The sequence below is a fragment of the Tursiops truncatus genome, chromosome 18, assembly GCF_011762595.2.
Source record: "Tursiops truncatus isolate mTurTru1 chromosome 18, mTurTru1.mat.Y, whole genome shotgun sequence".
Classification (NCBI taxonomy): domain Eukaryota; kingdom Metazoa; phylum Chordata; class Mammalia; order Artiodactyla; family Delphinidae; genus Tursiops; species Tursiops truncatus.
This window is the reverse complement of record NC_047051.1, coordinates 6071733-6095048: the sequence shown is the minus strand read 5'-3', so window position 1 is coordinate 6095048 and position 23316 is coordinate 6071733. Positions and strand designations below refer to the sequence as shown.

The 23316-nt window shown below is 42.8% G+C and overlaps 1 protein-coding gene across 1 annotated transcript; it reads right to left on the bottom strand.

Moving 5' to 3' along the window:
* Nucleotides 1-2327: 2327 nt before the first annotated feature.
* Nucleotides 2328-22628, bottom strand: LOC141277098 (uncharacterized). Its single transcript, XM_073795479.1, has 4 exons — nucleotides 22577-22628; nucleotides 19152-19929; nucleotides 3247-3335; nucleotides 2328-2402 (listed from the first exon to the last, which is right to left on the bottom strand). Exons 1-4 carry the CDS (start codon nucleotides 22626-22628, stop codon nucleotides 2377-2379), a joined length of 945 nt encoding a protein of 314 aa, XP_073651580.1. The 3' UTR covers nucleotides 2328-2376.
* Between the last annotated feature and the right edge of the window lie 688 nt (nucleotides 22629-23316).

Here is a 23316-nt window from a genome sequence, read left to right as displayed (position 1 = left end):
CCCCCACCCTACTACACACACACACACACACACACACACACACACACACACACCCAGGAGAGAAATGCAGGCCGTGACGTTCACTGGAGTTACAACTATTCTCTGAGATCTCTTTGTAGTTATTCTTAAGGGAAAGGGGTATCCTCCAGGGGAGGAAGAGATGGATAAATGATACAGAAACAAAACGTGTTTATCATTCCCCGAAGAGAAGCCCCTTGGATTTCCCTCCAATGAATTCTGTCACCAGCACCCAAGAAGCAAGACCTTTTTCCCAGGCCGTAGATTTGGTTTCTATGGCCTGGCATCTTTTCCATCTCCCATCCCCTTCCCTCTCGTGAGTCACTGAGGTCCCAGTGGCTACTGCCGCCCACCCCCACACGGTACCCCCGGTGCCGCCACCATCCTGACCACCCCTACAGTCACCACGACCTCCACCCATGACCCCAGCTACCGAGACCACCACCACCATCACCTACCCGCACTACACTGTTTTCTCCCATATCTGTTATTTTTTTAAATCTCAATAATACATCAGTCATCAGTCACATTCTCCACCTGCAGCCCTATCTCTGGACCCAACATACTGGTGCATCTCTCGTACCCTGTATTTATCAATCACTATCCACCCGCTAACAACAACATAACAGCTTTTTGTCTCATCAGAAGATTAATTACAAAAATTCATCAGTAGAGAAGAGCCAGCCATTACAGACACACTCAACATTTTGAAAGCAACTCCTTTTTACAGGGGAAAAACTCAAGTTTAAAGAGTCCTTAAGGGACTTCCCTGGTGGCGCAGTGGTTAAGAATCTGCCTGCCAAGGCAGGGGACACGGGTTCGAGCCCCGGTCTGGGAAGATTCCACAGGCCGCGGAGCAAATAAGCCCATGCGCCACAACTACTAAGCCTGTGCTCTAGAGTCCACGAGCCACAACTACTGAGCCCACATGCCACAACTACTGAAGCACCTGGAGCCTGTGCTCCGCAACAAGAGAAGCCACTGCAATGATAAGCCCGCGCACGGCAACGAAGAGTAGCCCCCGGTCGCCGCAACTAGAGAAAGCCCATGTGCAGTAATAAAGACCCAACGCAGCCATAAATAAATAAATAAACAACAAAAAAAAAAACACCTGCCTTTAAATAAATAGTCCTTAAGAACAAGAACGTTACAGAGGTGGTGATCTACAGAATAAAACCACTTTAGAAGTGCTGGGAATCTGAAAGTACACACTATCACTCAATTGCAGGAACTGAGTCATTAATTTGGTTTAAAACATGGTTTAGGTTTTCCCTCCCTAGTTTTACCCCTAGAAAATGCAGGCCAGCCCTCTGGCCTCCAAACCTATAGAAGCTACTGTCCCTCTGATAAGTGTCTTTCAATCAATCCAAGTGTCCAATCAAAGCCATATCCCAAACTATTATATCTCTCTTGTCCTCAAGGACCAGAACTTAATTTAAAAAAAAGCAAAGCCAGCCTGGCAGTTGTTCAGGTTGCAAACTGTGCAAGGCCACCACATTCAAGGGGGCGCCATCCACATCATCTTAAAAAATGTATTTTTATTACAACTTTGATGACTTAAAGATGGGTAATTTATTTATCTTACAAGTTTCCAGCATATGGCAATAAAGTGTCTTGTTCTAAAAATCAGTACAGTCCAACCGTTCTCCATCAGATGGACGTAAAAGGTGTGTGGAAGGGATGGCTTTGCCTAATTTGCACAGAATGCCACATAGACTAGCACCAGCCCCCAGAAAAGCTTCTCTCAAACGTCTCAAACGTTTTAAACTTTCCATGGTCTTGGCTGTTCACTAAAGCTTCTGTGCATCATTTAATAAACTCTGTTTGCACTGCATTAACTTTTTCCCTCCCAATCTGGTCTTTTTATCTCAAGAAGCACATCCTCTAATCAAGACAAGCCCCTAAATACGACTGCATCCTCTTGTTCTACTTCCGTCAACTGATATCATTAAACACATGTTCACCATCACACCATAACCTTTTGTTGCAGGAGAAGATTAATCACCACCAGGAAAGAGATGCCCTCATATACACACTCCTCGAATTTAAAATCATTAACAAAACACGTTGCTTGAACTTGAGTTCCAGTCAACGTCTGAATATAATCCTCACATCTTAAAAATAGCAAAACTGAATTAAGCTTTCGTATGAGAATTCATTTTTATTTGCTTGCATCATTAATAATATTTACCCCAAATTACCACCAGCTATTTACTTTGACTACCAAGAAGTATCATACAACATTTAAGAGGCAACTATGAGCCCCAGTCAAATGGAATCATAAATTGAACAGAAATCCACATAAACTCACCTTGACCCCCAGAAAACAAGTTTTACTGCCATTGGTGACAATTTGCCCTAGTTGACAATCCAGGTGCAGAAACCTTAAAAAGAGAAGGCACAGGAGAATTCAGAAGACAGGAGCAAGCTTCAGGGAAACATAAACAGGCACTTCATTACACTACTACTTCTCGATGAAAAATAAAGTTAGTGCAGGAGTTCTTGAATCTAGGCAGTAGTTGTGCCACAGATAAGCTCTTCATAATGGGAGTTGTTTCAACAAACTCACTGCTTTTCCATTGGCTGTGTCTAGGATTTTAGAGCTACTTAATCTTATATTCAGATTAATCCTCAATGGATTACATGACTTCAATTTTCTTTCTATTTTAATCCCTCAAGTAGTTAATGATCTGAAAACTGATTCTTAAATACACCATATAAATGAAGTATCTTAAGAACTTAAGACTTGGCTTTTATCAGGGGAAGAATACCACTGATACATGAATAAACATGTCCATTTTGTAGATCTTAATTGTCTTAAACTGCACCAAATTTATACTTGTTATGCTTCTGACTCTCCTATAATTCAGAAGAAATAAAAAGCCAGAGCAACTGTAAATCCTACAATATTAACAATATTAATATTAATTAAATCCTTAATAAAACTGTATTTCAAAATAAATCAGCAAAAATTACTTTCTCCTCTCAATTGTCCAGCAAGGAGATTAGTTGCTCAGTGGTAGAAAAGAGACACATTTTCCTCCCAAATGCTACTGCAATAGATACCACAGAAAGCCTGCTAGTATTAGGCTGAGTCATATAAAATTACTGATAGGCAGCCTGCATTTTTTACCTGCAAAAAAAACTGTTTTATCATTTTTCCAAGCGAGGAAATAGACAGAATTGGAAAACCCAGTGATTATGAAACAATTAAATCTCCAAAACTACCTATCGCTGTGCGCACAGTCATTTTCTGAGCAGCATCAGGGGTTTGGGTGTTAATGTTTCCATTCCAAGCCAACACATCTTCAGGGCACCTGAAAGACAATGAATGAATTGCCTCCAGCATTTGGAAGGGCTTGAGAATACCTTTTCTACTCTTTCTACCCACCTGGTCCCTATTTACTGCCAACTCCCTCTAGGCTTCCTCCTTGAAACAATAGAGAGTCTTTTCCAAGAGCATAAATGTGGCAGAGAGAAAAGCTGAGGGCTGGAAGGCAAAGAGCTGAGAGGAAGAACGCAGATCTCTAAGAAGGGCAGGCGCAAGGGACAGCATGTCAAAGTGAGTGAGGACCGTGGCTGTGTCTATATAACCTCAACACAGTCAATCAGATGAAGAAAATTAGACCCTAAATTGTGATGATCCCAACTCTTGACTTGGCCCCTCTGGCTGCCTGCGAGTCAATCTCCCAAGGAACAAATTTCTAGGAGGCACTCGACTGCGGAAGAGTCGGGGACAGCATCCTCTCAAAGATCTTATATATTATTTTGATGCCATATTCAGCAGCGAGCTGTTACATCCAATTTGAGGAAATCCCCATACTTTTCAACTTGTAAACTTTTTTTTTTTTTTTTTTTTGCGGTACGTGGTCCTCTCACTGCTGCGGCCTCTCCCGTTGCGGAGCACAGGCTCCGGATGCGCAGGCTCAGCGGCCATGGCTCACGGGCCCAGCCACTCTGCGGCATGTGGGATCTTCCCGGACCGGGCCACGAACCCGCGTCCGCTGCGTCGGCAGGCGGACTCTCAACCACTGCGCCACCAGGGAAGCCCTCAGCTTGTAAACTTGTTAAGCCCTTCCTGCATTCGTTACATGTGTGTGAGATGACTGGTGTTATCAAGGTTTTTGTAAATATTTACTATGTTTTTCTATTTAGCTTAATTCCAACAATTCTGTACTTTAATAAAATGTTGTAAACGATGCAAAAAAACAACAACACCGAAGTGAGTGAGGAGCAAGGTGCAGAGGGCAGATGGATGAAGGGTTAGATGCAGGGGAAGAAAGCAGAAGGGCTGCCAGTCCTTATATGGTGGGCTGGGGGGCAGAGATCACACCACACTAAGAAAATCAAACACCTCCAAGTCCAGATGGGATGAAGGAGAGGTTTACTTCTGTCTAATGTACTTAGGAACCCATCTATCTGAGGACCTTCCCTAACCACCACTCCTACCCATCCCCCCACCGCTACAAGCACCACCAGCAGCACAGCAAACACCGCCACAACCAGACCCACGGCTATCGATGCAACATGGGGCGCGCCCAACGCCACTGGGACTAAAACCAACAGCCTAGAGGCCATGTGAGTGCCCTGGATACAAAAGTCTACATGTTCACGAAGTGTGTTTTCTTCTGAGATGAACAGGAAGGGCTTAAATAACTGTCCCTCCTACCAGGAGACCAGTTAAATGAGCCGCCTACCATAAATCCTTCTGCTTTGTTTTTTGTGTGAGCATGCAGCCAGTTGCAAAATAAACTTTTTGATCTCTTTTTATACCATTCATCTCTCATTCCCTATTTTTAAAATTAATTATCTGAAGATAATATTTTGAATATATTAGGTTAAATAAAATATATTAAAATTAATTCCATCTGTTTCTTTTTCCTTGTTTATGTGGTTACTAGAAAAGTTAAAATTACATCGTGGCTCACATTGTATTTCTATTAGACAGCACTGCTCTATAAAGTATAGCCTGGCTCTTCCTTATTAAGAAATCTGTGAAGATGCTCTTAACTCTTCCCAACGCTAAGAGAGCCACGGACACCAAAGACTGCACCGCGGTGATATACAGCATGGCCCTGCTGGACGTACAGACTCTGGTCACATGTTAAAAGCTCACAGAATGTTGCATTCAAAGTTCGAGCAACTCACTAGAGTCTCCTTCCCTAATATCAGTTGTTGCTTCACACGTAACCACCAACTTTCCTGAGGTTTCTGATCTTCCAGTCTAGATATTTTACTGAATTCTGAGGCAGCAGCCCTGTAGGGAAGGACAGGGTCAGGACTACGATGAGACAAAGCATCTGCCTCAGGCACGAAATTTAAGTGGAACCAAAACACTCTGTAAGCAAGATGAATAAATTTTTAAATAACAGCTTTACTGATATGTAACTCACATACCATAAAATGCACCATTTTCAAGGGTGCAATTCAGTGGTTTTAATATACTCACAAAATTGTACAACCATTGTCACTATCCAATTTGAAAACATTTTCATTACCCCACAAAGAAACTCCATCCCAATTAGCAGATACCCCATCACTCTCCCTACGCCCAGCCTCTGACAACCACTAATCTATTTTGTCTCTATAGATCTGCCTATTCTGGGTATTTGATATAAATGGAACCACACAATGTGTGGCCTTTTATGTCTGGCTTCTTCCACTTAAAATGTTTCCAAAGTTCACACATGTCAGTACTTCATTCCTTTTTATGAATGAATAATATTCTATTGTACGAATATGCCACATTTTATCCATTCATCAGTTGACGGACAGCTGAATTGTTTCCAGCTTTTGGCTATTATGTACAGATTGGTGAACAGTTTTTATATGGATTTATTTTCCACTCTCTTAGGTATATGCTTAGGAATGGAATTGCTGGGTTATATTATAACTCTATGTTTATAACCTGAGTAACTAGCAACAATTTTCCAAAGTGTACCATTTCACAGTCCCACCATCAATATATCAGGGTTCCAATCTTCACCAACACTTGGTATTATATTTTTTATGTTAGCCATCTTAGTGGGTATGTAGTGATATCTCATTGTACTTTTGATTTGTATCTCCCTAATAATAATGCTGACCATCTTTTAATAGGTTTATTTGTCATTAGTATATCTTCTTTGGAGAAATATCAAGTTGAAGCCTTCAATTTTTAATTGGGTTATTTATATAATTGAGTTGCAACCATTCTTAGTACATTTTGGATACAAGTTCTTATTAGATACATAATTTGTAAAAATTTGCTCCCCTTATATGGGCTATCTTTTTCTTGATGATACTCTCTAAAACACAAAAGTTTTTAATTTTTGTGAAGCCCAACTTATATATGCTTTCTTTTGTTACTTATGCTTTTGGTATCATATTCAAGAAACCACTGCCTACTCCAAGAGCATGAAAATTTACTTCTATGTTTTCTTCTAAAGGTCTTTTTATTTAGCTTTGACGTTCAAATCAGTGATCCATTTTGAGTTAATTTTTGTATATAGTGCAAAGGTGCAACTTCATTCTTCTGCATGTGGACGTACAGTTACTCCAGCACCATTTGTTAAAAAGACTATTCTTTCTCTTTGAATTGTCTTATCACCCTTGTTGAAAAATCGTAAATGTAAGCGTTTATTTCTGGACTCTCAATTTTATACCACTGATCTATAAAAGGCTATACTTATGCCAGTACCACACCATCTAATCACCGTAGTTTTGTAATAAGTTTTAAAATCAGGAAGTGTGAGTCCTTCATCTTTGTTCTCCTTTTTCAGGATTGCTTTGGCTATTCTGTGTCCCTTGCATTTCCATATGAATTTTAGGATCAGTCTGCTAAAAGAGCAGTTGGGATTACATTGAGTCTGTAGGTCAATTTGGGAAGCATTGCCATCTTAACAATATTGTCTTTCAGTCCATGAATAGGGGATGTCTTTCCATTTATTTAGCTTATCTTTACTTTCTTTCAATGATGTTTTCAGTGTAGAAGTCTTGCATGTACTTTATTCTATTAATATGGTGTATTACACTGATTTTCATATAGTAAGCCACCCCTGCATTCCTTAGAGAAATCCCGCTTGGTCATGATGTATAAACCTTTCTATATGTTGCTGGATTTGGTTTGCTAGTGTCTTGTTGCAAATTTTTGTATCTATATTCATAAGGAATACTGGTCTGTGCTTTCTTATGTTTTTTTCTTCTGGTTTTAGTATCAAAATATTAATGGCCTCAAAAATGAGTCGGGGGCTTCCCTGGTGGCGCAGTGGTTGAGATCTGCCTGCCAATGCAGGGAACACGGGTTCGAGCCCTGGTCTGGGAAGATCCCACATGCCGCGGAGCAACTAGGCCCGTGAGCCACAACTACTGAGCCTGCACATCTGGAGCCTGTGCTCCGCAACAAGAGAGGTCACGATAGTGAGAGGCCCGCACACCGCGATGAAGAGTGGCCCCCGCTTGCTGCAACTAGAGAAAGCCCTCGCACAGAAACGAAGACCCAACACAGCCAAAAATAAGTAAATAAATAAATATTTTTTTAAAAAAATGAGTTGGGAAATATTCCCTCCTTTTCCATTTTCTGGAAGAGATTGTGCTAAATTGTTATTAATTCTTCACTGTTTGATATAATTTATCAGTGAAGTCATCTTGGTCTGGGATTTTCTTTGCAGGAAATTTTAACTAATTCAATTTCTTTACTTGTAACAGGTCACTTCAGATTTTCTATTTCTTCTTGGGTCAGTTGGGTAGTCTGTGTCTTCCTAGGAGTTTATCCATTTCATCTAGGTTATCTAATCCGTTGACATAAAGTTATTCATCATATTCCCTTATGGTCTTTTTTCTTTCTCTACCATGGGCAGTATATAAAGCTCCCTCTTTCATTCCTGGTTTGGTAATTGAGCCTTCCTTCTTTTTCTGTTGGTTAGTCAGCTAAGGGTTTGTCAAGTTTGTTGATCTTTTAAAAGGATTAATTTTAGGTCTTACTGATTTTCTCTATTGCTTTTCTATTCTCTAGTTCACTTACTTCTACTCTGGTCTTTATTATTTCCTTCTTTCTGCTTGCTTAGGGTTCAGTTTGCTCTTCTTTTTCTACCTTCTTAAGGTGAAAGATTAGGTTATTGATTTGTGATCCTTCTTCTTGTGTTAATAGAGGCATTCTTAACTATAAATATCCCTCTAAGCACTGATTTGCCGGCATAAGTTTTAGTACGCTTTGTTTTCACTCACCTCAAAGCATTTTCTAATTTCCCTTGTGATCTCTTCTTTGACCCACTGGTTATTAAAGAGTATATTGTTTAATTTCCACATTTTATGAATTTCTGAAATCTCCTTCTGCTACTGATTTCTAATATCACTCCAGTATGATAAAAAAAAAAACATACCTTGTGTGATTTCAATGCTTTTAAAGTTACTGAAACATGATCTATGGCATAATATATGTTCTGTGGCCTAATACAGTCTATTCTGAAGAATTTTCTACATGCACCTGAAAACAATGTGTATTCTACTATGGTTGGGTGGGTTGTTCTTTGGATGTCTCTTAGTTCTAGCTGGTTTATAATGTTGTTCAGGTCTTCTATTTCCTTGTTGATCTTCTGCCTAGCTGCCTAGCTAAACTTCTGCCTAGTTTTGACTTGTTATTGAAAGCAGGATATTGAAATCTCCAACTATTATTGTTGTATTTTCTATTTCTCCCATCAATTGTCAGTTTTTGCTTCATGTATTTTGGCAAACTGTTGTTAGATGCACATATGTTTGTAATTGTTATGTCTTCCTGATGGATTGACCCTTTTATCAATATATAATGACCTTCTTTGTCTCTTGTGATAATTTCTTACTTAAAATCTATTTTGTCTAATATTAGTATAGCCACTCCCAGCACTCTTTTGGTTACTATTTGCATGGTATACCTTATTCTATTCTTTTACTTTCAAACTATTTGTGTTTGAATATAAAATGGGTCTGCTGTAGTGAGAATATAGTCAGATCATATTTATTTAATTCATTCTGCCCATCTCTGACTTTTTACTGGCATGTTTAGTTCATTTACATTTAATGTAATTACTGATAGTATTTACATTTGCCATTTTCCTCTGTTTTCTGAACGTCTTATGTCTTTTTGTCCCTCTATTCCTCCATTACTGCCTTCTTTTGTGTTAAATAGATATTTTTCTATAGCATTTTAATTCCCTTGTTGTTTCTTTTATGTCTTAGTTATTTTCTTAGGAGTTTATACTGCCTTGATATTTACATAATCAGTTACTTTTACTGATACTCCTTATTTCTTCCATGGATTTGAGTTGCTGTCTAGTGTTCTTTTATTACAACCTGAGGGCTCCCCTTTAATATTTCTTATAGGGCAAGTCTGGTAGTGACAATTTCTCTGTTTTTCTTTTTCTGAGATGTCTTATTTTTTTCTTCTTTGTTGAAGGATAGTTTTGCTGGATATAGCAAAACGATATGGGTGGTTGTTCTTTCAGCACTTTGAAGCAACTAGCTTCAGGCTTCCATGATTTCTGATGAGAAGTCAGATGTTAATCTTACTGAGGATTCCTCATACATAATACTTCATTCCCTCTTGCTGCTTTCTTTGTTTTGGCTTTTAACAGCTTGACTGTTGTGTGTCTGGCTGTGGAGCTCTGCATTTATCCTGAAATGTACTGAACTTCTTGGATGTGCAGATTAATCTTTTAAATGAAATTTGGCAAGTTTTGGGCCATTGTTTCTTCAAGTCTTCTTTCTCTCTCTTTTCTCCTTCTGGGACTTCTATGATGCCTATGTTGGTACTCACAATGAATCATCTGAAGTTCTGCTCATTTTTCTTCATTCATTTGGCTTTCTGTTCCTCAAACTGTATAATTTCAATTGACCTACTTTCAAGTTCACTGATTCTTTCTTCTGCCAATTCAAAACTATTTTTCAGCCCCCATTACTGTACTTTTCAACTCCAAAATTTCTATTCGGCTCTTTTAAAGTTATTTCTATCCCTTTATTTATATTCTCTATTTGGTGAGACATCATTCTCATCCTTTAATTCTTTAGACATGACTTCCTTTCATTCTTTGAACACATTTATGATTGCTGACTTAAAACATTTGTCTAGTAAGTCCAACATCTGAACTTTTTCAGGGACATTTTTAATTGTCTTGTCCCTGTGACGTGGTCATACGTTCCTGTTTCTTTGTGTTTTGCAATTGTGTGCTGACATTTGATTTTAAATAATATAATATGGCAACTCCAGAAATCAGATTCCGCCACTCCAACCAGAGGTTTATTGTTGTTGCTGTTTGCTTTTGTTGTTCCTAATGCTATCTGTCCATTTCCTGTACTAATTCTATAAAGTCTATTTTCTTTACCATGTGCAGCCACTTAAGTCTCTGCCCAATTTGCTTCATTAGTCAGCTAATGATGGGACAGAGATTTCCTTAAATGCTTTGAACCAATATGTCTCACAGCCTTTGCTGTGGGCTCTGTTTGTATGTTGACATGGGCTTTCTATGCCCTGATGACAGTTTACAACTCTAGTGTACAGCCTCAATGTCAGTCAGAGGTGACAGACTAAGGCCTTCTCAAGTCTTACTTAGGCATATGTACAGACTTGAATATGCATATGGGCCTTCTAGATTCTAAGGAATATGTCAAAGTTTTTCACAGCCCTCTACAGATACCTCTTCTCCCAATTATTCCTTTTCAGTTTTTTGGTCAACCTCTTGTTAACCCCTACAGGTGTAGCCACCTTAGGAAGCTGTGCTGTTAAGCAATTGCCACTGATCCTTTCTAATAAATCCCCTAAGGATGTTTACAAAGAATGAGTTCTGAGTCAGGAGAAGTAAAAACAAGTTCTGAGCTTTTCAGGGAGCTGCCAGACAGGTCATACAGTGACAGTTTTCTAAGAATGGGGCATTTGAGGAGCTCTGAACCTATTCTGTCCCCTCCAGCAGCTTTTAGCTTAGAAGGCTACCCTGGTGCTGGGAAGAGGTAATGGGAATAAATTTAAATGCCACAAAGGTCACTATTCTTACCACAATTCAGTCTTTTTTCTTGAATAAACACCCCCTGGATTGTTGCAAGTCTTTGATCAATTTCCAGAGTTCTAAAATAGTTTATTTTGACAATTTTTGCCTCACTCAGTGAAATTTTGTTCTCACTGCTGTTTTGGAAAAGAGAATTTACACAATGTCCTTATTCCAACATTCCAGAGGTGGTTCCAAGATAAATGATATTTTTAAAACATAAAAATTAATGCAAAAAGAAATCCATGGTGAACAAAATATCAAAATTTTAAATTAAAACACAATCAGTAACATGATCAGTCAGGCTATGACATACTGAGCCTTACACAAAAGGAAAAATCAGACACTGATCTTGTCTTTCTTAAATTTTTGATATCTTGTTTACGAATTTTTGCACTAATTTTAATTTTTTAACCATATGAAAATATTATTTATTTTATTGCGTAGTTTTTAGTACCCCCTTAAATTCTGTGCTTGAGGCAACTGCCTGACAAGTATCCTTCTAGTCCCAACCTTGGAGAAGGGGGATTTTCAGATCACATATCTCCTTTCTTTTCTTCATGCTCCAAACTGAGATATTAGTTCTAACTCACATTTATATTCCATTACAATATCTTGGGTTGTTGTCAAAATGATAACTCTAAAATCTAGCAGAAAAAATTCAGTATGAAGTTTGGGGGTAGAGCACAAAGTAGTTACTTATATTAGACTAACCTCTTAAAACTGCTAGTAGAGGCAAATTAGCTCTCTCAGTATTAAACTCATTACTAGCTACCAATTAAACTAATATAAATTTTTTATTACTTTCTAGAGTCTTTAGGAAACTAACTGTAATTTTTGGCATGACTGCCATACATACTTCCTAAAATATTATGCAACACTAATAGAAAATGCATCAAGCTTAGAAATAGTCATTTCAATCAAAATTATTCTCTTGCATGATTTCAGTTCTCAAATTGGCTTCTCCTGAAAATAAACTGATAGAAATATAAGAATTTGGTATAAAAATATGTTTGGCTTAATATGTGGCAACATTTCCAACCTGAGAAGACAATTATTTGTGCGTAAAGAAAGACTGCCTGTCTTCAGAAGCTATTTTGAGTAATTTCAAACAGCCTAGTAAAAAGATAATTAATTCTGGATGATTTGAGATTACTTCTCTTATACTGTCATTTAACAGAGATACTGCTCATATTAAGTTTTTAGATTAGTCCTTTGCAGTAAGTCTGGTCAAGTGTGAAAATTTAACTTCCCTATTAAGTGTTCATTATTTGCTTCTGCTGTTTTATTGACATTTCTTGTAATCCACGGCTCTATATTCCACAATACTTTTGAAAAGCGTTTAAAATCACTATATCAATATTAGCCTGTGTCTGGACAAATTTATTTGCCTAATTACAGTCTTTATAGAAGCTAATATACTATGTTGGCTTTCCATTTCTGTGGGTGAGTCAAAGTTCCCAAAGTCAACATCAACCTGTCATTAATACTGGCTTAGCCCCCATCGTATACACTGCTGGCTCACCTATAATGACTATGCATACACACTGCTTTGTTTTTCTACGGGAACTGAACCTACTGGTGCAATGGGTCTGTAGCTGCACAGAGTGGCAAGACTAATAAGGAGAAGTCTTAAAGGGTCATACAACCTACCCCCTATAGCAGCTGTCCCCAACCTTTTTGGCACCAGGGACCAGTTTTGTGGAGGACAGTTTTTCCATGGATGGGGAGGGGCGGGTAGGGGATGGTTCAGGCAGTGATGCGAGCAATGGTTCAGGCGGTAATGCAAGCAATGGGGAGTGGCAGATGAAGCCTCACTCGCTCGCCCGCCACTCACCTCCTGCTGTGCAGCTGGTTCCTAACAAGCCAGGGACTGCTACCGGTCCGAGGCCCAGGGGCTGGGGACCCCTGCCCTATAGGACAGGGAAAGTACATCTACCTGAAGGACAATACTCAATCTTATGTTAAAAAAAAAATCACTCAACAGATTGAGTTAACGATATCTTCTCCTATCTAGTCTAAACTCTGGTAATAAAACATGAAATAGAAATAAGAAAAGAAAAAAAATAATCATCACCTACAGATGATATGACTGTCTACCTAGAATATTCAAGAAAAATAACCAAAAAGAGGTTAGAATTGATAAGAGCTTGAAAAGTGCCCAGTTACACGATTATATCTTAAAATCAACAGCTTTCTAAATATAAATTACTGGTTATATATATGCTACAATCTGAATGTTTGAGTCCCCCCAAACTTCATATGTTGAAAACCTAATGCCCAAGGTGATGGTATTAGGAGGTGGGGCCTTTGGGAGGTGACTGGGTCATGAGGGCAGAACCCTCATGAGTGAGATTAGTACCTTAATAAACGGAGCCCCAGAGAGCTTCTTGCTTGCCCCTTCCACCAAGTGAGGACAGAGCAGAAAGGTGCCGTTTGTGAACCAAAAAGCAGGCCCTTACCAAGTCTGCTGGCAACACGATCCTGGACTTCCCAGCCTCCAGAACGGTGAGAATAAATATCTGCTGTTTATAAGCCACCAGTCTGATGTATATTGTTTTGTTTTGTTTTGTTTTTGATGTATGTTGTTACAGCAGCCCAAAAGGACTAAGACAATGTAATATGACCACTATGCATAATGTATATAACCGACTGATTATATAACAACAGCCAATTAGAAGAGGGCTCATTCACAAAAGTTAAAGAAGAGTATAACATACCCAGGAATAACCTAAATCCTCCATTTTCCAAACATGGTAGGGCACGTGAAGGAAGCCTGCAAAGTGAGAGACCACACAAAGCAATGACAGGCACAGAGAAGAGGCAAGGACACCAATCTCCTGCGTACGCCACCTTCCTATGCCACGTGCCAATCTCCTACGTATGCCACCTTCCTATGCCACGTGCCAATCTCCTGTGTATGCCACCTTCCTAATGCCACCTGCCAACCTCCTGTGTATGCCATCTTCCTAATGCCACCTGCCAATCTCCTGTGTATGCCACCTTCCTAATGCCACCTGCCAATCTCCTACGTATGCCACCTTCCTAATGCCACCTGCCAATCTCCTATACACGCCACCTTCCTAATGCCACCTGCCAACCTCCTACGTGTGCCACCTTCCTAATGCCACCTGCCAATCTCCTATACACACCACATTCCTAATGCCGCCTGCAATCCCCTATACATGCCACCCTCCTAACGCCACCTGCTTTTGTGCTCATTCAGCCTGCTGTTATGCTCCAACCTGCTAGCAAACAACCCAGAGAACCGTAATCTATACGGAAGATTTCTTTGTCTGTGTCAGGGATAGAAATGGTTATAAGCTCACAGCTTGACAAAGTAAACAGCTGTGTATCCTGTCCCCCAACCCATCCCCATGCGCCCGGAAGGCCATGCCTTTCTCCAGCAGACGTGCTGCTGCTCCCCACTGGCTTCTCACCTTTTCCACTGAGGGATCCGTGACCACCTGCTACCAGGTCCACACACGTGCTTTCTGGCTAGTACACGTAGGGCAGCCATCCAGGCACAGAGGAGCCTCGTCAACCAATGAGCAAACTCCCCTCCTCAAACCCTAACCAACCCAAACATCTTTAGGCCGCGGGGTTCTCGCTGGCTCAGTCTCACGCCGGGAGTTGCTGTAGGCTCTTGACATCTTGATATTCCCCGAGAAAGAGCAGTGTGGTTCCCACTGTTGGCATCCTTTATTCACCACAGTTCTATCTGTTCCTAGGGGACGGCAGGGAATCCGGGCTGAAATAAGGCTTTCCTGTTGGCCCCTTTCCTACAGCAAGCCAGTGGGAACCATCAACGAAGACACCCAACTCTTCCCCCTACTCCTGGTTTATGTAATGGTCTGGACTGGATTCCAGTAGCCCTGAGAGGCCCTCAGCTGTACCTGATCCCAAACCAATACACCACCTAAAGCCCAAGAGTAACACCATCACTCGCTGACACAACCTCACGGCGCTGGAGAGGAGGGTCCCAGGGTAGGCCCAAGAAACCACAAGAGAATTAGAGGGGTGGGTTGCTGTTGCAGGGAAGCACTGGCCGCGAGCCTGCCTGGGGCACCAGCCCCCCGCTGCTCCCCATAAGCGCCAGCCCAGCTCCGTCCTCCCAGGGCTCTGTACTGGCTATTCCCCAACAAGGGAAACGCTCTCCCCGGACATCCACGGGGCTCCCTCTTCATCTCCTTCAGGGTTCTACTCGGCATCCACTCTCAGGGAGGCGTTCCCTGACCTACATGTCCCAGCAACACTCCCTCCCCACCCTACACTCCTCCTTCTCTGATTTACTTTTCTCCACAGCACTATCCCGACCTGATATGATACACATTTTACATAAATCTATCCATGGCCCTGTAAGCTCCTCTGGGGCACAGTTTTTGTCTGTTGTGTTCACTGCTCTAAGATACCTAATATCTAGAACAGCGCTTGGCACAAACAGACACTCAAAAGTATCCGTTGGATGTTATTAAAGAAAAACAAAGCTAGACGCTAGTTAAAGGCAGTAAAGACAGAATTCATTCAGTATATACTGCAAGAGGAAAGAAAGACTTCAGTATAAAACTTAGCTCAACTTCAATCCACAAGGAGGCGGCCAGGCGTTTTAAAGGAGGAACGAGAGAGCAGACAGGGCTAAAGCAGTCACGGAAGCGGGCAATTACAAAAAGCAGGCAGGGTGGTTGGTCATCGTCAACGATGTTACGTGTCAGTTTGTCCCCGTCTCCTAGAGACGGGAGACAGAGGCCCTATCCTTCCTGATTACACGTCAAAGGAACGGCTTTCAGGTCCTTGAGAAGGATACTCCTGGGTTGTAGGAGACACGTATACATCTCAAAGAGACAGAGAATGCATTGTAATTGTACTGTTTTTATACTAAATGCTGAATAAAAGGGAAATCGGGCCCATCCTCAGGTGTTGGCTGGAACAAAGGGTAAATCCTTGTGGCAGACTTGAGCTTTTCCAAACAGAAACTCAAGGGGGGATGGGTCATCCCAGGGGCATGACCTCAGGGGGCTGGAAGCCAAGTTAGAGTTTTCTCCAGTCTTCTGGGGGGGGCGGGGGACAACACTACACCGACAAGATTGTGTTGAAAGTTGCAGTTCCTACAGGCCAAGGTTGAGGCCTAGTCAAGAAGAGGGCTCAGAGGAGTCTGTCTGACTGAAGTTTGGTCAAGCGGAGTGTCTTGGTGAATGGGTGGGTGGATGGGTGGATGTCTGAAGGGGTGGGTGGGCGGAGGGGGTATAAGGACCGGTGGGAAAGGGGTCAAGATGGTAAGATCTGAAGCATCCAAATTCAGATATGAAGCAGAAATTGCTTCCGAGAAAAAGGGAAAATCCTCCACTGTTTTCTATAACCCCCCTCTCCAACATTCCTGCGGCAGACATAATAAGGCTCCCATTTACCCATAAAACTGCTAAACGGGAACAGTCAATAGTTTATCCTAGCCCTTCCCAGCCTGCACTTGTTTCCTGCAAGATATTTTCCAGGCCTGAGTTTGCTCCCTGTTTAGAATTCATATTGAAGACAGATCCTAGGAGTTTACAGGAAAGTCTCCTATGGAGCTGATGCTATCTGTTCCTATTAACTTTTTACTAATGAAGCATCTTTGGGTAGTTCACTTCGTTCTCCCTTTCCCCTCGGCAGCCGTCTCTGAGATGTGGAAGGGCTTTAACCCACTTTCCTCCCTTCCCCGCCCCCGTCTCAGCTTCTCTCTGCCTCCGGCTCGGCTCGGCTCCAAAAAAGTCCCAGTTTGTGTGAGATCACAAGGCACAGCTGATTCACCGGGTAACCACCTGAGCCCTGGGTGATAGCAGTTTGCATTTTCTCAGCAGCTCAACTACAATATTGGCCAGATTTCTTTTTTTGTCTTTTCATGAGACTACAGATGTTAAAATAAGAAAAAGCATTTTTCAAAGTTAACATTTGAACATAATCAGGAGACAGCAGATTCAGGGTTTATGGAGCCTTACATTCTTATGATGGGACGCGGGAGGGGGGAGAGAGTGTCCTCCTTATTTTAAAAAAATCCACAATTACAAATACAAACTTCTGTGACCATGTGAGCACACTGCTAGTGGCCCTCCCAGGGGCTTGGACGAAGCCGGAGTGAGGGGCCCTGAAGCTTAAGATCATTAGCTTCCCAGTCAATGCGCCTCTGCTGGGAGATACGAAAGACTAGAGAGGTTTATACCGCAGCATTAAAATCTCTAGAAAACCGCTAAGCATAACAGTCTTCTCTTACATCAATCCTCTAGACGCTATTCTCATCTCTCTTTCACAAACCTCCGTCCCTGCTGTTCCCTCTAATTTGGCCACAGCAATTCATTATAAAAGCGCATGTGCTGAGCTGGGGCTGTGCATCCTTCCCCTGTTTTGGCTTTAACAATCCAGTACTGTGTCAATTATGTAATAGCCAAAACAGAGAGTTTAATGCAATAGTCGTAGCACTTACATAAGCCTTCACAAACCAACCCTAAAATCTGCCCCCAGATTTGGGTATTTGGAATTACATGAAGTAGACAGAAAACATTGATTCAGCCGCCACGTTAATTTCCGACCTTAAAGACAATAAAAGCTTTTTTGCACTTAATTTGCTAGTCTATATTAACATAATGAGTTTTGAATTTCATGGAGCAAACAATCTTTAATAAGACGTGATTGTGTTTTCATGTAAACAAAAAGGAATATCCTGACACCGCTACTCAACTTCACTGTTACCTGTGCACAAAGAAATGTCCCACTCAGGACTCCCTGACATAGTCCACATGGAATCATGGGTCCCCAATAAACATCAACTATTCCCTGCACGTTTAAAAAAAATCGAGAAAGATATACAAAATACAAAAGTGTACATGCTATAATTCCTCAACACATCTTCTTTTCAATACCATTCTCTCTCCATATTTCTAACCACTTATTTTTTACTTTCCTTAAACCACACCTTAGGAGCCACACCTTAGGGTACAAAGTGACAAATTGAAAAAAAACAATGCTATCCTATGGGTCTCACCCCTGGCTACACATTAGAATCACAAGGGACTTTTTAACATTACAAATGTCACAGCATCACCAAAAACCACTTGGAACAGATTCCTGAGATGTGGGTCACAAGACGAGGTGCCCAGACCTCAGTATACCTGATAATTTCTACTTCTGTCTTCTTCTTCTCTGAAAAAAAACCCATAAATACAAGTAGAGATATTAAAGGTTATTTAAATCTTTAATAACTGGCAGTTCATAATTACAAAGTTTCCATCAGCTATAAGAAATAAAATCATTCACTAGTTTAAAAGCCATAAAGGATATCTGTGGGATCTTTTTGATTACTATCAATAAGTAGTCAAAGAATTTTCACCAAGTTTCTTAACAGCCCTTACAAAACCTACTGTTTTTTTTATGTTTTACAATTGTACCTAATGAGGTCAAAGAAACGGCCCTATATCATCTTAAAGGGTATCTCCAGCTAAGACCATGCTTATCTTCCAGTAAAGTTTTGGTTTAAAGAAGAAATTATGGCTCTGACTTATCTTCACCCTCTCTTCTTAGATGCTCTGGTAATCCCTTTTATAACTTTAACAATGAGCAAATATTTTTTAAAAGCACTTATATAACAGAGTACAGGCGCCTTTGGTATCCTGCCAAGAGTACTTCTTTCCGTGTTTGTATTTAAAATAGAATGGTAGTAACATCACTTATGTGCCTGAAATTCCTTCTGTGCACAGGCTCAGAATGAAAAAATGGATGTAGCAAACCGCTTCACTGCTTTACCATTATAAAGCTCAAAGGAAATAACACATTCGTACTAAATTAAGACGAAGACACAGAACAAATTATCCAAAGCCGGGGGTGTGGGGCGGGGAGGGATTCGGTTGAACTCACCTACCAGCCCTTCTAAAACAGAGGATGTTTAACCTGGCAGCACGCGAAGGTGCCGGATGAGCTGCAATACCTCAGTCCGAGCAGGTGATGGATGCAGGCAGGAGAGAACGAGGGCTGTGATGACCGAGAAGCCAAAATAAACACTGCGCTGCCCGGAGCCCCGGCGGCAATCACTCCCCGACTCGGCGCGGGTTCCCAGAACGCCGGCAGCGGAGCCCAGCCCGGCCCTGTGCGGAACTGAGCAGAAGAGGATTCGCTCACCTGGGTGGGAAAGAGCCAAGGAAGATGTCCAAGAAGCCAGCGCTGCCCTTCAAGAGACTCTCATCCCGGACCGGCTTCCCACACGCCTCCTCCGCCTCCTCCGCCTCCAGCTCGAGTTTTCTATTTGGCCACAGGTCTGGACTCGGCTGATCCTCCGAGGAGGTCCGCAAAGCGGGGGCGACAAACTTGCCGGGAGAAGCCGGCAGAGGTGGCGCAGGCGGAGGGGGCAGGGACGCCCCCGCGCGCGGAGCCGGCTCCCCAGCCTGTTCCCCGCCGCCCGCCCACGCCCGCTCGCGCCCCGCGCTCACCTCGCGCCGGCACCGCCCAGGCCGCCGCCCCCGCTCCGAGCGCGCGGCGGCCGCGGTGGCGACGGCCGGACCCGCCGACCGGACGCCGAGGCGCCCCCCGGCCGCAGCGGCCGCCCCTCCGGCCGCCTCGCCCGGACAAAGAGAAGCGGCGGCGCGGGCGGCGGCGAAGACCGGGCCTCGGAGAGCGCCGCGCACCCCGCGCAGCCCGCGCGCCTCGCCGGCGAGGTGCGGGCGGCGTTGACAGCGGCCGGGCGGCGAGCGGGCCCGCGCGGGAGGGCGGCGCGGGGCGGAGAGGCGCGCACCACCTCCCGGCCTCCCCGAGACGCACACGCCGGGACCCGAGCCCCGCGCCCCGCAGCCCTGCCGGGGAGCCGCAGCGCCCTCTGCCGGCCGTGGGGCCGCCGTGCGCGCGCCGTCCCGCTCCGGCTCTGGCGGTGGGATTCCTGGTGCACGAGAAGTCCGAAGATGACCTGTGGAAAGGTTTGCGGAAAAGCACACGTTTCTTTCTAGAACCAGGTTTATTTCTGTGTTTAATAAGCACCAAATGTGCCTAACACCGGTCGAGGGGTTCTAGAGAACCTCTTAGGAATAAGTATATTAATTTATGTCTCAAAGAAGTGCTCCCGGCTTCCCTAAGCAGTGCACGTGGAAGGTAAGCGAGATCAGAGAACTTCCGCTGCGTCCGGTTCAAATGTCAATGGAATAAGCTTTTGCCGTTATAAAAATGAAATGTGGGTGCTGGTCCTCGCACTATTTAGGTGGGGTTTTTTTAAGGGCGGTGGAGAGGTCTTTTTCCAAAGTACCGTGTTAAGCAATATTTTACAGCAGTTAATTTTTGAATCATTACTGGACTACTTAGTGAAGGGAAATCACACCACTGTCTTTTAAAATTTTTCTAACAGCTCTCCCTTCTCCTCTGGACGAATCTAGGGCAGATTTCAAGCTTTTCCTGTCACTTTCAGCTGTTAATAAACAGTCTGATCCTCTGGTATTAAAAAGTCCAGTCCAGTCCAAGTCAAAACTTCTGTCTCATTCCACCTAAGCCTACCCCACTCCCCTCTCGCCACCCACCAGCTCCCGGCAGGACCCAAGCTCAGAAGCCTGCATGGGGAAGGGAAAGGCCTTTTCCTGCCTTGTTCTACATCCCGGGCTAACTCTGTGCAGACTGGCTCATCCAGAATGGCACGGTGGGGAGCTTGCCCAGCACCAGGCTTCCGAGTCAGCTTCTCCACTGGTGGTGCATCTCCGCAGGGGTCACGTGCCCTGGCAGGCAGACCCAGCCGCCTTCCACCCTGTCCATCCAGGTCACGGCCACAGCAGCACGCCCTCCCCGTTCCCCGGTCACAGGTAGCTCTGACCAGCCTTGCTCTTCAAAGCTTGTCTCGTAGGAGTTAGGAGGCTCTGGGTTCATGTATGTCCCCAAACTCTGGGTGATCCATGCCAAGCTCTCCAGGTAGTTCTCCAGAAGCCTTTCTTTGGATGAAGGGGCTGGTCCTGCCCCCTCTCCCTCACAGCACCCTGTAATTCTTGCTACCAGCCTCCTCCCTGATCACTCTCTCCTCTGCCTAAACCCTTACTCATCAAATCCTACAAAGATGGCCCAATGCCTCTATTTAAAATGTGAAGACACCTCTCTCTGTGGTGGCCATGTCGTGTTCTTCTCAATTCTCGAGAGGATAACTAACTGATGGCCTCCAGCCGTCACATCTTTGGATCCACCACGGTGCTCACACCCAGGTCACACATCCCCCCAGCTGTTCCCTGCCCATGGCTGAGCACGGGGGCAGTACTGGGGCTGAGCCATTTCGCAGGACCCATTTACTGGGCAGCCTTTGTTCTGAAAGTTCCCATTGTCCTGACAAGACCTTCTCAGAACTGGCCCCAGTCTGTAAATATGCAATATCTGGTCATTTTTATTCAATCTGACAACATCCACCTTTTCATCTGTAAATATACCTCATTTAATTACTTAGTAATTATTATGTAACTGTATCCATTACTTGTGTAATTGAACCTACTTCTGCCATATATCTGTGAGCTTTCTACTGGTCCTGCTTTTTTTGGGATCTTTTCTGCCTCCCTTAGATGACTGAGGGAAAATTTCCGTTGTTTTATATTTCCTGTTACAGAAATTATACATTCTGTATTTTCTTCCAGTAATTATTCTTAAAGTTCTAACATGTGTAGGTAACTGGAAAGTCTAAGTTTTTACATCTCTGTGCTTCTCCTGAACGATGAAGGACTTTTGAGCACTTGAACTTCAATTGTCCCCTGCCCATCTTACGTGATATCATGCAAAACTTTACTTGATTTTTTTCCTCTGCAAATTAGACAGTGTTATTATTATTTTATAGTCAATGTTTGCTTACTATTCCTTCTTGAATCTCAGATCTTCCTTCTGGAATCAATATCCTTCTTTCTGGAATACATCATCAAAAATTCCTTTGTGAATGCTTTTTGGTAATAAACACTCTCCAGTTTGGTTTCCTAAAGATGTCCTTATGTCACTTCCATCTTTGCACGATAGTTACCCAGGTCTACAGTTCTAGGTTAACAATTACTTTCTCTTTGGGCTTCTGTTGCTGCTGCTGTGACGTCAGCTGCCAGTTTTAGTTGTTATCCCTTCAGGAGCGACCCATCTTCTCTGTCTGCTTTTACCATCTTCTCATCGTCTTTGTTGTTTTGCAGTTTGCTTCTCTATGTCTAGGTGTGGATTTCATTTTATTTCTCTTTTTTGTGGTTTATTGTGCTTCCTGCATCTAAGAATTCTTGTCTTTTACCAATTTTAGAAAATTCTCCAACACTATCTTCTAATATTGTTTTCTCCCATTCTGTCCTTCTGAATTCCAATCAAATGCATATTATACTTTCTTATTCTATCCTGTGTCTCAGTCTGTTTTGTTTATTTTCCATTTCCTGTTTTCTCTCTCTCTCTCCCCCCCCCCCCCCCCCATCTCTCTCTCTCTGTCTCTCTCTCTCCTGCCAGGTCTTTTTGAAGGACCTTTTGTGGAACGCATCTCAGACATGTCCTTTGGAGATGAAAGGGAATATCTCTTTATCCACTAACTTCCACTTCCTATTGGTCAGCGGTGGCGCCATAAGCCGTAACTCACCCACCCGTCCAGAGCGTGCAGGCGTGAGCAATGAGGCGTTCCCACAGGTATTCCATGTTATGACATCAGATGTTTCTTCAGGGAAGAGAACAAGAGATCCAGGACGGAATCAAAGTGAGGTTCTGTCTGGTTCTACCGAAGAGAAGCTGGTCTAAGCCTCTTGAAACTGGTTGCTGCAGCAGCGGCTGGAGCAAATGGTGGGACCAGGGGGATTTACAGAGGTCCACAAGCAGTGGCCAGCACAGATACTGATTGCATGTTTTACTGCAGTTTTAAGTGTTTGAGTCAGAAGTTACTGTTTTCTTAGAATGACCAGTCCTCCCATAAGGGAGAATAATCACACTGGTCTCTGTGCATGTGCCTGTGGAGTGGACTGGAGAAATCTCACGATATGAAGAGAAAAGCACCAAGTGTGTCAGAAATCAGAAGGTGTGACGTTGGCCGTGTAATCTAAGCAGGTCACTGAGCTTCTGTGAGCCCTGGTTTCTCCATCTATAAGGGGGGATAATAACAAATGCATTACTTACCTTATAGGACAGGAATCAAAGTGGTAACAAATATAAAAGCATTTTATAAGCTGCAAAATGCCCTAACAATATAATTTATGGTAATTGTAAACATTAAGGCTTATTTTGGTGTCCTGGCTACTCTCTGCACCCCGGGCCCCAAGCCAGAACTATACCAAGTTCTGGGCTTTTGGTAAGCAAAAAATCAATGTGAGATAAATGCTTGAGAGAAGGAAAG

What these genes read in the sequence shown, in the direction of transcription:
- LOC141277098 (XM_073795479.1), bottom strand. Translation starts at nt 22,628, where the DNA reads ATGGAATACCTGTGGGAACGCCTCATTGCTCACGCCTGCACGCTCTGG. An exon ending in CGCCTGCACGCTCTGGACGG is followed by an intron (nt 19,930 to 22,576) that starts GTGGGTGAGTTA and finishes ACCTTTCCACAG; the next exon opens with GTCATCTTCGGACTTCTCGT. An exon ending in GACTGTGCGCACAGCGATAG is followed by an intron (nt 2,403 to 3,246) that starts GTAGTTTTGGAG and finishes TCTCTTTTTAAG; the next exon opens with GTTTCTGCACCTGGATTGTC.